This window comes from Oncorhynchus masou, chromosome 24, assembly GCF_036934945.1.
Source record: "Oncorhynchus masou masou isolate Uvic2021 chromosome 24, UVic_Omas_1.1, whole genome shotgun sequence".
Classification (NCBI taxonomy): domain Eukaryota; kingdom Metazoa; phylum Chordata; class Actinopteri; order Salmoniformes; family Salmonidae; genus Oncorhynchus; species Oncorhynchus masou.
In genome coordinates this window covers 46,094,516-46,109,131 of record NC_088235.1, presented here as the reverse complement: position 1 = coordinate 46,109,131, position 14,616 = coordinate 46,094,516, and the positions used below count along the sequence as shown (strand labels likewise).

Sequence of the window (14,616 nt, the reverse complement as noted above, 5' to 3'; positions counted from 1 at the left end):
ACAAGATTCTCTGGTCTGATGAAACCAAGATTGAACTCTTTGGCCTGAATGCCAAGCGTCATGTCTGGAAACCTGGCACTATCCCTACGATGAAGCATGGTGGTGGCAGCAACTCAACAAATACAGGTGTGCCAAACATGTAGCGTCATACCTAAGAAGACTCAAGGCTGTAATCACTGCCAAAGGTGCTTCAAAGTACTGAGTAAAGGGTCTGAATACTTATGTAAATGTAGTTTTTAAGTTTTATTTTTTATGATTTTGCAACCATTTCTAAAAAAAGCAGTTTTTGTTTGTCAGTATGGGGTCTCCATTTTAGAATAAGGCTGTAACATAAAATGTGGAAAAAGTCAATGGGTCTGAATACTTTCCGGATGCACTGTAAGTGAATTATGGATCCTCCACCTGCAGTCCAAATAACACACATGGCTGCACATTGGGATTTCACATGAGTGTGGGGTAATTTGCACTTACTGTGAATAAATCAATGGACTGCCTTAGTGCAGAAACAAATGTTCTTCTTATTCTCATTTTACACAAACCTGCTTGCTGTCTACAGGCATATTGAATCCCCATGCATGATTTTCTGAGGGAAATGGGTTGTGTTAATTGTTTTTATTAAGATTACGTGTTACCCTTACCTGGTTTTCCATTTCCCTGCTTTTTTCATTATGAGATGATTATTATGAGCTATCTGTCCTATTTGGTGTGGTGCCCCTTTCGTATTTCTAATTCTAATGGTAAATAATGCATGGAGTGATAATGCATGGAGTGATAATGCATGCTATTTTCAGTGTTTGTTTATTGCATGTTATTGCATTTGGCAATACATGTTTTAGAGATTGAAAGCGAGTAGAATAATCTACAATACTTTGTTGATCCTGACCTAAATCAATCCAAGTTCATTTCACATACATTTATTTGACTGCCATGCTCTTTGGGATATGTAGTGCTTTCATTATGGAACATTTGAACAGCTTATCCTTATTTTACCATATTCCTCATCTTTCTCCAACATCGTGACCTGAATAAAGTGGTTAGTCAGTAAGTTAATGTTTCTGTCTCATCACCTGTCAGTTTGGTTTTGCAGCACTGACAATATTCCATCGGCTTGCTGAATCAACCTGGGCCAGGAAATGAATTGTTGTCTGTGTTCACCATTCGCTGCTTTATATGATTTATTGTGTTTCCCTCCAATATTGAACCAATTCCCAGCATGAAGAATGCGTGCTCAGCATTGGATCGGTATGAATCAATGACCTGGCAAGATAACGCAGGAGCCATTCAGGCTTGATATAGCATGCAGTGTGTCTAAAGTACTCAGCCTGACACATTAAATCCAATATGTTTACCTGCCGGGCTAGAATGGGGTTTTAAACATTAAGGACAGCAGGGAACAATTCTCTGTTACCCAAATGGCAAGATACCTGGACTGAACTTTCTTGGAAAATGTGGCACATTCTTGGAAGATTGTGTTAAATTCGCTATGAGCAATTAGTTATGATGTTTTTGTGGCATAGCACACAGTTTGACGTGCATTGTGCTGCCAATGCATATTAAAATAGATACTTTGGTGTCGGTTAGGACTGTGTTGCGTGTTTGTCAGGTTTCCTTTTTCACTAAGGCCTGGATAAATTACTGGAGACACAATAGAAACAAGTACATAAAGTGTTTCTGAACTGTATCGGTGGTGTAAAGAAAAAACTATGACCTGGGTTCAAATTCTTTACAATACTTTAACTGTAATTAATTGAGCTTGACTGGTGCAATGGAACTAATGGAATAATGCCAAAACTGCAAACCCTGCCCATCCAAGCAAACTGAATCTACTGCTTGAAGTATTTCAAAGAAAACAAGTACTATTTCAACCCAGGCTTGATGACTGACTATTGGTCTTTGGACTTCGCTGGCTGGGTATAGAAATCTTTTTGCCATTGTCTCATTTCCATTACATTTATGATACTAAAATTCATTTTACTTGAAAGCATATGGGGAGAATGATGCCCTTGAAAATGTATTAAATTTCATTATGAGCTCAGCCATTGTGTTCTTGTTAGAAGGCAGTTCAGCCACTCTTCTATTCACCCCTAAAATCTATCTCGGTGATAATGCCCAGACGGATGGTGTTCTCAATCTAAAACAGTGCAGGAGGTAATCATAGGTGAAAGTCAATGAATATGACCTAATTTTACAACATCCCAAGGCAGCTGCACAAGTTACAGGTGATTCTGTGGCTAATACAGATGGACATAATTGGCTCTTGAAGACTCAAACTACACATCAATGTGCTGTAAATTAATCTGTTAGAACATTTTGGGGGCTTATTTAATGAAACTTCTCTGGCTTTCAGGTCTTTTTCATTACAAACCTGAAAAAGTCATTTGTTTTTATTACATGGGATGATTTTCACTCTTTTACAATCACAGGGTAGTGCTTGTGGAGAATATTCCAGAAGACGTCACCTTCTCTGAGAATAGTACGGCCCACCTTACCCTTTCTGCCGGGCTGCATAGCCTACTGGACCTGGCCGTGGCTGGTCGTTCTGTGGAGATTGTGTCACCACAATGGAACCTGAACTCCTCTGACAATAAATCAAGCTTCCTACCATCTTCTAGGCAGGTAAGCACAACAACCAACCAGGTAGCCCCCCAGGCCAAGTGAGGCATTAGCAGTGGTGGATTGGACATCTGGCAATTCTGGCAAGTGCCAGATGTCCGGACCATGTTTTTCTTGGGTAAGCTGGTCAAAATTGAAAATAAATATGTTCATATAAACAGTATAAAAATAAAACAATGAAAAATGGGACATGGCAGCACATGGGCCTGTTGAGTAAAAAAATAAGGATTTTTGCACAATTTCTCTGTTATCCTAATCTATAATGAGCCTTTGGCTGAACAGTTGGCTGAGGTCACGCAAACGCACATTCAAAGTCAAACGAGTTACCAGCAAAAATACCCACTTCGACCCCGTCATCAGTTAGACAGCCAAGATCATGGACCGTAGAAAACGGAAAGGGTGCCTATAAATGTAGAAAGAGCACATTCTACATTGTAATTTCACTAAAAAAAAAATCATATTTTTGGGCCATCTAAAACCATGATTTGGTCAAACATGAATCCTGTAATGAAAGTGTCTGCCCTGCCCCTGTGCCTGTGCCCTCTCTGGGGTCTGCTGCTGTTCATGGGTTGCATGTTTCGTCACAATATTGTTTTGAACGATCGTTTTGGACTGATGCCCAACTGAGCATGGGCGTCAGGATGAATACATGGCTACTAGCAGTGGGTATTATATTTATCTATTATATTTGTATTTAGTTAGAGATCTAGTTAATGTGTTGAACCACATTTTATTTGCATATGATATTAGTTAGTGCACATAAAGATGTATGTAATTCATCTCTATTAAACCTGAAAAAAATCATATTTTCACATTAAAATATAGCAACTATAGTCTAATTGTCAATTGTCTTGCCATTCACTGGTACGTGGGTTATCACACCGAGCCATAATGCTTACTTTACGTTGCAGTTTTACTAATAGTCTTTTTCTTGTCAGCAAAACCAGATGCTCATAACTGTTGACCGAGAATACAAATTACATATTTCCCGTTATTCCACCTGCTTTGACTTGCTTTCTATGATAAGCCAGTGAAAATCTCCCTTTAAAACCTTCATATTCTGTTAACTAATACCCAAATAATGTTGTTGACTCATCCTATACTTGTATTTGTGGTCAATGCATACATTGGAGAGAAAAAACAAAAAAATATCCGCACCTCAATCTTTTATCTCAAACAGACCGTTTCAAAAATGCTAGTTGTATGATGTCATCCTCCTGAGGGGGATGAACTGGCCAATCAGCAGTCTAGAGGGGGATGAGCTGGTCAATCAGCAGTGTACACGTGTGAATATTTATAATGACCGGTATACGCCCACACCATTCTGTTGTTTGGGGAACGCAGCACCATTCCAACACAGAAAAGCTGATTTTTATCATGCTTAATTAAAAATATTTGAAAAAAAATTGCTCATAATTGTAAATAAGTAGAGGCCCTATTTCATAGAAATCTGGAAACACTGGGCAGTTACTTTAAGCCCAGTGCATTTGCCCACTGAAGTCGGTTACGACTCCGAACTGCAGTCAAGTCAAGATTCTGGTGAGGACGATGGGCACGCACATGAGCTTCCCTGAGGCAGTTTCTGACCGTTTGTGCTGAAATTCTTCAGTTGTGCAAACCCACAGTTTCATCAGCTGTCCGGGTGCCTGGTCTCAGACAATCCCGCAAGTGTAGAAGCCGGATATGGAGGTCCTGTGCTGGCGTAGTTACATGTGGTCTGCAGTTGTGAGGACGGTTGGACTTACTGCCAAATTCTCTGAAATGACTTTGGAGGCAGTTCATGGTAGAGAAATGAACATTCAATTCTCTGTCAACAGCTCTGCTGGACATTCCTGCAGTCAGCATGTCAATTGCATGCTCCCTGTGGTATTGTGATGTGCGACGAAACTACATTTTAGAGTGGCCTTTTATTGTCCCCAGCACACGGTTAACCTGTGTAATGATCATGCATTTTAATCAGCTTCTTGATATGCCACACCTGTCAGGTGAATGGATTATCTGGGCAAAGGAGAAATGCTCACGAACCGGGATGTTAACAAATTTGTGCACAAAATTGTAGAGAAATAAGCTTTATGTGCGTACAGAACATTTCTGGGATCTTTAATTTTAGCTCATGAAACAACACTTTACATTTTTTTTTAAATTGCTCGCCTTGGCAGTTTGACCCGAAAAGGTGCCTCCAGGCTATGCAAAACAAATCGCTTTAGCCTGCAGCAATTGTTTCCTGTGCTCCACTGAAATGAAACCCCAGTTTAAAAATGGACAGGGGACCGGAAAGTGTAACATGTTATTTCAGAGCATGGCTATGCTTTATGCTACCTGAATGTGTATACTCATGTGTAGGGGTATATCCCTGAATGTGTATACTCATGTGTAGGGGCATATCCCTGAATGTGTATACTCATGTGTAGGGGCGTATCCCTGAATGTGTATACTCATGTGTAGGGGCGTATCCCTGAATGTGTATACTCATGTGTAGGGGCGTATCCCTGAATGTGTATACTCATGTGTAGGGGCGTATCCCTGAATGTGTATACTCATGTGTAGGGGCGTATCCCTGAATGTGTATACTCATGTGTAGGGGCGTATCCCTGAATGTGTATACTCATGTGTAGGGGCGTATCCCTGAATGTGTATACTCATGTGTAGGGGCGTATCCCTGAATGTGTATACTCATGTGTAGGGGCGTATCCCTGAATGTGTATACTCATGTGTAGGGGCGTATCCCTGAATGTGTATACTCATGTGTAGGGGCGTATCCCTGAATGTGTATACTCATGTGTAGGGGCGTATCCCTGAATGTGTATACTCATGTGTAGGGGCGTATCCCTGAATGTGTATACTCATGTGTAGGGGCGTATCCCTGAATGTGTATACTCATGTGTAGGGGCGTATCCCTGAATGTGTATACTCATGTGTAGGGGCGTATCCCTGAATGTGTATACTCATGTGTAGGGGCGTATCCCTGAATGTGTATACTCATGTGTAGGGGCGTATCCCTGAATGTGTATACTCATGTGTAGGGGCGTATCCCTGAATGTGTATACTCATGTGTAGGGGCGTATCCCTGAATGTGTATACTCATGTGTAGGGGCGTATCCCTGAATGTGTATACTCATGTGTAGGGGCGTATCCCTGAATGTGTATACTCATGTGTAGGGGCGTATCCCTGAATGTGTATACTCATGTGTAGGGGCGTATCCCTGAATGTGTATACTCATGTGTAGGGGCGTATCCCTGAATGTGTATACTCATGTGTAGGGGCGTATCCCTGAATGTGTATACTCATGTGTAGGGGCGTATCCCTGAATGTGTATACTCATGTGTAGGGGCGTATCCCTGAATGTGTATACTCATGTGTAGGGGCGTATCTCTGAATGTGTATACTCATGTGTAGTGGTGTATCCATGAATGACGATTCGGAGAATTGGACACTGCCCGTATGTAATTTTCCCACCATGTTAGGAATTTTCTAAACATCCCTTATAAAACACATCCAGTGCACACCGGAATGTGATGACCTACGGTGATGCTATTGATTGTGTTCTTGCTTACAGGGTCAGGCTTTGCTGCAAAGACTGCAGGGGCTGAAGAAGAAGGGAATCAATTTGAAGATAGCTAGTGGAATGATCGACTCTGTAGAGCTCAAGAGCCTCTCTCGTCTGAGTGAGTCATGTTGTAACCCACATCAACAGAGTTACAGCTACATTTACTTTCCATATACAGTACCAGTCAAAAGTTTGGACAAACCAACTCATTCCAGGATTTTTCTTTTTGACTATTTTCTTAATTCTTTGAGCCAATCAGTTGTGTTGTGACAAGGTAGGGGTAGTATACCGACGATAGCCCTATTTGGTAAGAGACCAAGTCCATATTATGGCAAGAACAGCTCAAATAAGCAAATAAAAACGACAGTCCATCATTACTTTAAGACATTAAGGTCAGTCAATCTGAAAAATGTCAAGAACTTTTAAAGTTTCTTCAAGTGCAGTCCCAAAAACCATCAAGCGCTGATGATGAAACTTGCTCTCATGAGGCCCGCCACAGGAAAGGATGACCCAGAGTTACCTCTGCTGCAGAGGATAAGTTCATTAGAGTTACCAACCTCAGAAAGTGCAGCCCAAATAAATGCTCCAGGCTGTGTAAAGGCTTTTCGACCAAGAAGGAGAGTGATGGAGTGCTGCATCAGATGACCTGGCCTCCACAATCACCCGACCTCAACTCAATTGAGATGGTTTTGGATGAGTTTGACCGCAGAATGAAGGAAAAGCATTCAACACGTGCTCAGTATATGTGGGAACTCCTTCAAGACTGTTGGAAAAGCATTCCATGTGAAGCTGGTTGAGGGAATCACAAGACTGTGCAAAGCTGTTATCAAGGCAAAGAGTGGCTATTTTGAAGAATATCAAATATATTTTGATTTGTTTTACACTTTTTTGGTTACTACATGACTCAAATGTGTTATTTCATAGTTTTGATGTCTTCACTATTATTCTACAATGTAGAAAATAGTCCAAATAAAGAAAAACCCTTGAATCAGTAGGTGTGTCCAAACTTTTAACTTGTACTGTATATTGCCACTTTTTATAGAAAATAATGTGTATATCATTACTATTGATAGTGGAAATTACTTTTATTGCAGCGCATTCATATAGTCTTGCCACTTACCTCGAGGAGGGATGTTACAGCATGGCTCCCATCTTACACACAATACTAACATACATCAAATGTTGAGATTTCTATCTCCGTCATTTTCTGTGTCTTATCCCACCTGTGTAGGTGAGGTGCACTACATTAACATGACTGCCCTGACCAAAGGCTTCCTGCACTCTTCTTTCTGGGTGGTGGACAGGAAGCACATCTACATCGGCAGTGCCACCATGGACTGGCGATCACTGTCCACGGTATCTTAGTATATTCTCTACATTATTTCACCTAGTGTACCTGTATATTTCTGTAACATTTTTACCCAATTCAATGAGACCACCTATGAGTACACCTCATCTTGACTATGTTCCAACCCTTGATTACGTAAACCCTTTTACCAACCAATTGTGTACACTGTTTGATTGTTAGTTCTGATATTTGACAGGTATGTTGAGGCCACTGTGTACAGCCATCTTCTCTGGTGATTTGTCCCATGACTCAGCAATAAATATTTATTCAAACACTGCTATTTACCCTAGGAGAACAGCATACATTAATTGGCTCAGGTTGCACAAGCATACCGAATAGGACACAAATGCAACCTTATAGTTGGCAGGAAACTGAATTAATTGAGTAGGGACAAAAAGGAAATGTGGACATTCTTTCATGTGCTGCTCAAAGCTGGAAAAGTACAACGGTTCATTAAAGTGTGACCCCATTCACTGTACCTAGCCTGTCTATCTTTAGCACTTCTCTGAAATAAACCCTTGCTTGAAAAGGGCATCACTTGAAAAACCCAGTTGTGAGAGGGGATAGGAGAGACCTGGTGATTGGAAGTGCCTGGAGGACTATTTGCCTTGTCCAGGGCCAGAAGAGGGTAGGAGAGGATGGGAGGGGTCAGGGCTGAAGGGGCTAGAAGCACTGAGCTGTGGAGGGGAGACAAGAACAAGGGAGAAGGGTAAATTGAAGTGTGGGGAGTAGAAGATGGAAGGAGAAGACAGAGTGGGAATGGAAGTAAAGGGGGAAGGGAGAAGAAGAGGAGATGGGTGGAGAAAGGGTCAAGTTGGGTGTGGGTGAAGCTCCTGGGGGCACGTGCTAACATCTTACAACATCTGTGTTGCTTTGTTGTCTCTTAGATGAAAGAACTGGGGATCATCATCTACAACTGTAGTTGTCTGGCACTAGACCTGCACAGGGTATTCAACCTCTACTGGCAGCTGCAGTATAAGGACTTTGTACCGTCCATCTGGTCCAAGAGGCTGAGTGCCCTGTGGAACAAAGATGAAAACCTCCCACTTCTCTTCAACAACACCAAGGCTGAGGTCTTTCTCTCTGTGAGTGACATTCTCACCCATGGCTTTATACTTAAGGCCAGGAGTTTGTCCTTACGATGTGGCCTTATAACAAGGGCCTTGAGTTTTTCCATGTCTGGTTACATAGTCAGGGGAAAACTCATGCCGTTACTAATGTATCAATGTTTTTTTTATCATTCTGAGAGACAAGCTCATCTTTATATTCAATTAATTAATACCGTTCTGAGATGAGGAATTCTGTGGGTTTTTTCTTGCTAGCAATAAGAAATTGCCAATATTTATGGGTACTATTTGCCTAGCAAAGACTTTTCTTGGCTCCAACCTTTTTATTAGTCCTGATATGATGTAAATATTTTCAACGTCCTCCCACAGTTGTAATAACTTTCAAGAGAGGTGACTGTTGAAAGCAATTTCTTATACAGCTCGCTATGACTAATCAGTTCATGTTTTATGTATGCTGATTGGATGAAAGATGGCATTGCTTCTAACAGAAAACATGTGGTTGGCTCGCTATAAATCAGGCTTGCCCATCCCTTCATGTCGATTAACATTTCTGAAATGCAGAGGACACGTCAATCATTGGCGCTATTGATAACAATCCATGTGAACCGTGATCGGTCATTGTTCTCATCACACACACCCACATTTTGCTTACACACAGAGAGTGGGGTGAGACATATCAAGAAATAAATAACATAGAGACAGGATCAGTTCTAGGGAGATACCAGTAGAGAGAAGGTAACGCTGCTGTTCGAATACTGATGACCTCTTTAGAAATCATAATTTTACTCTGAGAGAGGCTGTGACAAAGATATGCTCCAAGAGGTGTGGTGATGATGATGAAGACAATGACAATGATTGATTGCATCTACAGTATATAGCCCTGGCATTGACATGAGGACCTCAGTTCTTTACTCTCCACTGATTTTAAGTGTCTGTTATCATCTTGTGGCAGAGCTCTCCAGATGTCTTCTGCCCTAAAGACAGGACCAGAGACCTCGACGCCATATCCTATGTGATCCAAAAGGCCAAGAAGTTCATCTATATATCCATTACAGACTACCTGCCTCTCACTAACAGAGATTCTCACAGGTGAGCAAACTTTAATACTGACAGCACCTGATAATCTTATTGTTAGCATTGTATCACATGCCCATTTATACAACACAATGATAACTGATAGGATAAAACGGTGTAACTGTGTGTATAATTACCAGTCATTACCAAACAGACAAGTGTTTGTAACTCTTTGTTACCTGGACAGATACTGGTCAAGTATAGATGGGATGCTTCGGGAGGCCTTGATCCTGAGAAACATCAAAGTGCGTCTGTTAGTAAGCTGCTGGGAGCAGACACACCCCCTGACCTTTAACTTTGTGTGGTCCCTGAAGACCTTGTGTATGGAGCTCCCTAACTGTTCACTGGAGGCTGTGAGTGTGCACCTACAATACATTATTGGACACCACACACCTACATCCTCATTAACTGGATACAAACTGTATAACATCACTCATCATGCCTTTGTTTTCAGGCACGTCATACCTATATTATAATCTCTACTGTACCTGCAAACATTATGTGCTGTATATTGTGTAAATCATATTCATCACTACTGCTAAGCCAGCCCTTCTGTGTGTTTTGTGCAGAAGTTCTTCAGCACCAGGGAGCAGAGAGATGGCACGCTACAGGGAATCAACCATAACAGATTCATAGTGACAGACAGTGCTGTGTACATAGGCGAGTTTACTTCCATGAGTTTCAGATGACTAATATGTATTTTTCGAATGAACGAATGATTGATTTGTTTATTCAATTATTGGCCTGTCTCTGGTTGGTGGGTTGATTAGTTTGCTTGTGAGGTGGGCTGACTCTTTGGCTAGTACTTTTTAATCTATATTTCTGATTAATGCTTTGGCGGGTGTCTGTTGTCCCATAGGGAACTTTGACTGGGTGGGGAATGAGTTTATGTTCAACGCTGGAGCAGGCATGGTGATCAGTCAGGCAGAGGGGCTGAAGGAGAGGAACTCAACGTTGGTGGAACAGGTGAGGGCTGCGTTCCAGCGGGACTGGTATTCACGCCACACCATGAGCCTGCAGGCTAACAAGATCCCAGTCTGCAACAAGCACCAGCTCAACCAACTGGCACATCTCAAAATCACTCAACCAACAGAAAGCAGCAGGAGTCAGGAGAGTCCCAATGGCTCCTGCTGACTCCAAAGACATGTGGTGTGTTACAAGACTTTTATGCTTTAAGAGAAAAATAACTGTTTGAATGCTGAAATCGGATACAATTTACAACTTGTTTTTAGGTAATATTTGTTTTCTATCTCATCTTCTGTTTATTTCATCCTCTTTCATCCTCTAAGACATGGGCAGGGAACTGATGAAATAAATATATTTTCTATTGATTGCCAAACCTAAATATAGTTAATTGTTTAATCCATTTTACCAATAATGTCATAATTTATCACAGCCTTTAAAACCCTCTCTGACCAAAACACGGTTGGAGCAGCATGGACAGTAGTGTGGAGATACAGTATATCCTATACAAATCTATACTCCAAGGATGTTTACCTTGTGTCTTCAATATTCATTTTTAAAGTGCAGAATTCCTCCAGCCTCAACCAAATGAACAGGTGCCATTTGTCAGTTGGACAACAGCTGATCAAATGAAGCAAATGGGAAAATAACAGACAACTGCATGTCTTGATCTCATCTGACTCATAAGCTACTGACATCTTTCGGGTGTTTATTGTTGCAGAGTACAGACAATTATGCCCCATTGGCATCAATCTATTTTGGTATTGCATCTAAAATCCTGTTTTGGTCTCAACTAGACTGTATACTTGATTATGTTTAATATCACCATGCCAGGGGTTGATCTCGGAATCTTAATTAAATTTCCAGGATTATGATACAATTTTAAGATGGAAAAAAATGTTGCATATTCTATTCTGTATATTGTCTTTGTTGGAAACACTCAAAAGGGTAGAAATAGATATGTATTCAACTTTTAATAGAACTTTAGGCCTCTTGTGGTGTTTTAACATGATCAAGAAATTGATCTATTAGTGAATTTTTCTGTAAAATTTCTGTAAAAAGGTGTCTTGCTTTCTTGATTATATTGGAAAGTATTGAAAACCACCACTACAGAAACAAAACTTCCCTGGGCTTTACTTAGTTTGTAAATGGATATGCTACCATAGCACTGGTCATATGCTGTCATATGATAAACAGAGAAACAGCAACAGAGGTCGATAGCACACTAACATTATTATTATTGTTATTATTGGAAGGTGCTGAGCTGCCATTTTAAGGTCTAAGGTATTCATTTGGTCAAGTTACAAGACGAGATAATGATTTTACCTAATGGAATATTGGTAATTGATTCCCAAGTTCTTCATGGATAATTGGGTTTCTTTCTGGTATAACTCAGCTGGATAAAGGTGTCTAACCAGTGGTACAACTGTAGCTCTCTTTGAAAGCAGATGTTGACTTATTTACCAGATATTGAAAAAACAGTTGTTGGAGGAGATTTCAGTCAGTAAGATCAATATCATGAATTTTTAAAGACATCTAGACACCATTTCCAGTTTCCCCGAAGGACATGTTTTGAAATAAGACCGCATGCATTGCTTAACTTAACACTGACAGAGAAAATAACCACAGAATCTCATCACCCGCATGGTACAAGCTTTGCACCTGATCATAAAAGATGATCAACTACAGGAGTTGTTAACATCTTTTTATGATTATGTCACGCCAATGAATACATTCTGTATGTAATAGCCTATCTGTGGTGGTTGATGGGCATTATACTTATATTAATTGTAATGTCTTATATCTGTATTTTCATTGTCTTTTTACAGTAATATAATGGGAGAACACTTTCTCTATGGTTACAGACGGTTCTCTTTGCACATATTCTGTTTTCATTGGGGTTCTTTTATATCTGTACCTAATTCTGATACAGGAAAAAATATTAATAGTAGACTGAAAAAATAACAATGCACTTCCTGAAAATATTTTGTCAGTTTTAACCAGAACATAAATGTAGCATTAAGAAACATCTACGATGTATACTGCACTTGTGCCAGACAATGTTCTTAAAATAGTTTAATCTGAGAGTAAATATATGTACAACAATTTACCCTTTAACTATGTCCTCTTATCAAAAAGAGGGAGTTACAGGCATCTGACTTCTTTTGGTGCAACAGTCCAGAGTGGGCTATTTTGAATATTGTTTAAAGAGTACCTCAATATTGACTGTTTGGGGTGCTCTTTGTCACTTTTTTAAAACGTATTGCTGACAAATCTTCAGTCACTGTATTACTCTTGATGTAGCAACGCTGGGATTAACATTGACATATTTTTTCATTTAACAGACGCTCTTATCCAAAGCGACTTACATTTACTAACCTATACATCGAACCCATTAAGAACAGATCTCTCGCAAACCAAATTTGGGGTGAGTCCCAGATACAATCGATAAACTGCCCCTGACTAACTGTTGCCACCTAGAGTTAGTTTGAGGAAAGGTTATTTCTCTTACCTGCAAACAGGCACAAAAGATGTCTGAAATAATCAATTGTGGATTAGACATCCTACATTTGATTAGAATTGTCTCCTGTGTTGTTTTCTCAAGATGTTACATTAGATTGGTAAATCCACAGTAGGCCAACATGTCATAGGCTACTACTGACTGGTAAATCTGTTCATTAAAGGTATGATTGTAATATTAAAATGTTAATTGGAAGGATACCACTGTGGTCAAGGTGACCACATGGTTCATTCCAAAGCACATTGCATCACATCACAACATTGAAGATGTTAATTTGACTACTGTCTATTACAGTACAATTACTGCCCTCTGGAGGACAATATGTCCCACCAATTTATTATACATTGAGTGTACAAAATATTAAGAACTCCTTCCTAATATTGAGTTGCACACCTCGGCCCCATGAAGCGTTCCACAGGGATGCTGGGCCATGTTGACTCCAATGCTTCCCATAGTTATGTCAAGTTGGCTGGATGTCCTTTGGGTGGTGGACCATTCTTGATACACACGGGAAACTGTTACCAGCAGCGTAGCAGTTCTCGACACAAACCGGTGAGCCTGGCACCTACTACCATACCCCATTCAAAGGCACTTAAATATTTTAACTTGCCCATTCAGCCTCTGAATGGCACACATACACAATCCCTGTCTCAATTGTCTCAAGGTTTAAAAATCCTTCTTTAACCTGTATCCTCCCCTTCATCTACACCAATTGAAGTGGATTTAACAAGTGAAATCAATAAGGGATCATAGCTTTCACCTGTATTAACCTGGTCAGTCTGTCATGGAAAGAGTAAGTGTTCATAATATTTTGTCCAATCAGTGTACATTATGCTATCTCTGTTTTGCATCTATTTTGGCATACTCACTCCTTGTATGCCCTGCCTTTATGAACTGTATAGTACAATAGACAGAGCCTTCTTTTAAAATGATAGAATTTCAAAATACAAAGGGAATGTATATTTATTGTATAACCTTGTTGATGCCTGTATCTAATTGATACTTTTAATTTGTACTCTTAATAAAAAATGTTCTGACATTGTATTGTGGTTTTATTCAGAGCCTGTACATGTCACTGTCCAGTCCAACCTCAGTGACTATCCATTTCAGATTACTTGTGATTTAAACTGTGGGGGTTTAACCTATGAACTAATTAACCCTATCTCAAGAGTGGGGATGGTGAGGGCTCTCAATCCTGAAACTAGGCTAAGTATACTGACTCAATCACCCTATTCAGGCATAGTGGGAGCTCAGTAGCCTTGTAATTAGCAGACTGATTACCACCAGAGAGGAAGAGGCAAAGTGAGAGGCTCCACTTCCGTCAAAATCTGCCTACACAGAACAAGTGGGCACGGAGGTCTATGAGAGAGTGCCGGATTTGGTCAACTAAAATTTGTATTGCTAATTTGCTGAGTGAGGGTTATTTGATCGAACAGAAGTTTCGAAACGTTTAGGTTGTTACAAATATACTAATATAAGTGG

The 14,616-nt window shown here is 40.3% G+C and overlaps 1 protein-coding gene across 1 annotated transcript in view; it reads left to right on the top strand.

The window, feature by feature from the left end:
- The window catches only part of LOC135512262 (inactive phospholipase D5-like), a 99,958-nt gene extending 85,782 nt beyond the window's left edge, over positions 1-14,176 (top strand). Inside the window, exons 3-10 of the mRNA XM_064934106.1 lie at positions 2,424-2,616; positions 6,171-6,279; positions 7,393-7,517; positions 8,397-8,594; positions 9,529-9,665; positions 9,838-10,003; positions 10,220-10,310; positions 10,510-14,176. Coding sequence (XP_064790178.1) covers positions 2,424-2,616; positions 6,171-6,279; positions 7,393-7,517; positions 8,397-8,594; positions 9,529-9,665; positions 9,838-10,003; positions 10,220-10,310; positions 10,510-10,784 — 1,294 coding nt within the window. The 3' untranslated portion in view covers positions 10,785-14,176. The remainder of the gene's footprint in view (positions 1-2,423; positions 2,617-6,170; positions 6,280-7,392; positions 7,518-8,396; positions 8,595-9,528; positions 9,666-9,837; positions 10,004-10,219; positions 10,311-10,509) is intronic.
- The last annotated feature ends 440 nt before the right edge of the window (positions 14,177-14,616 follow it).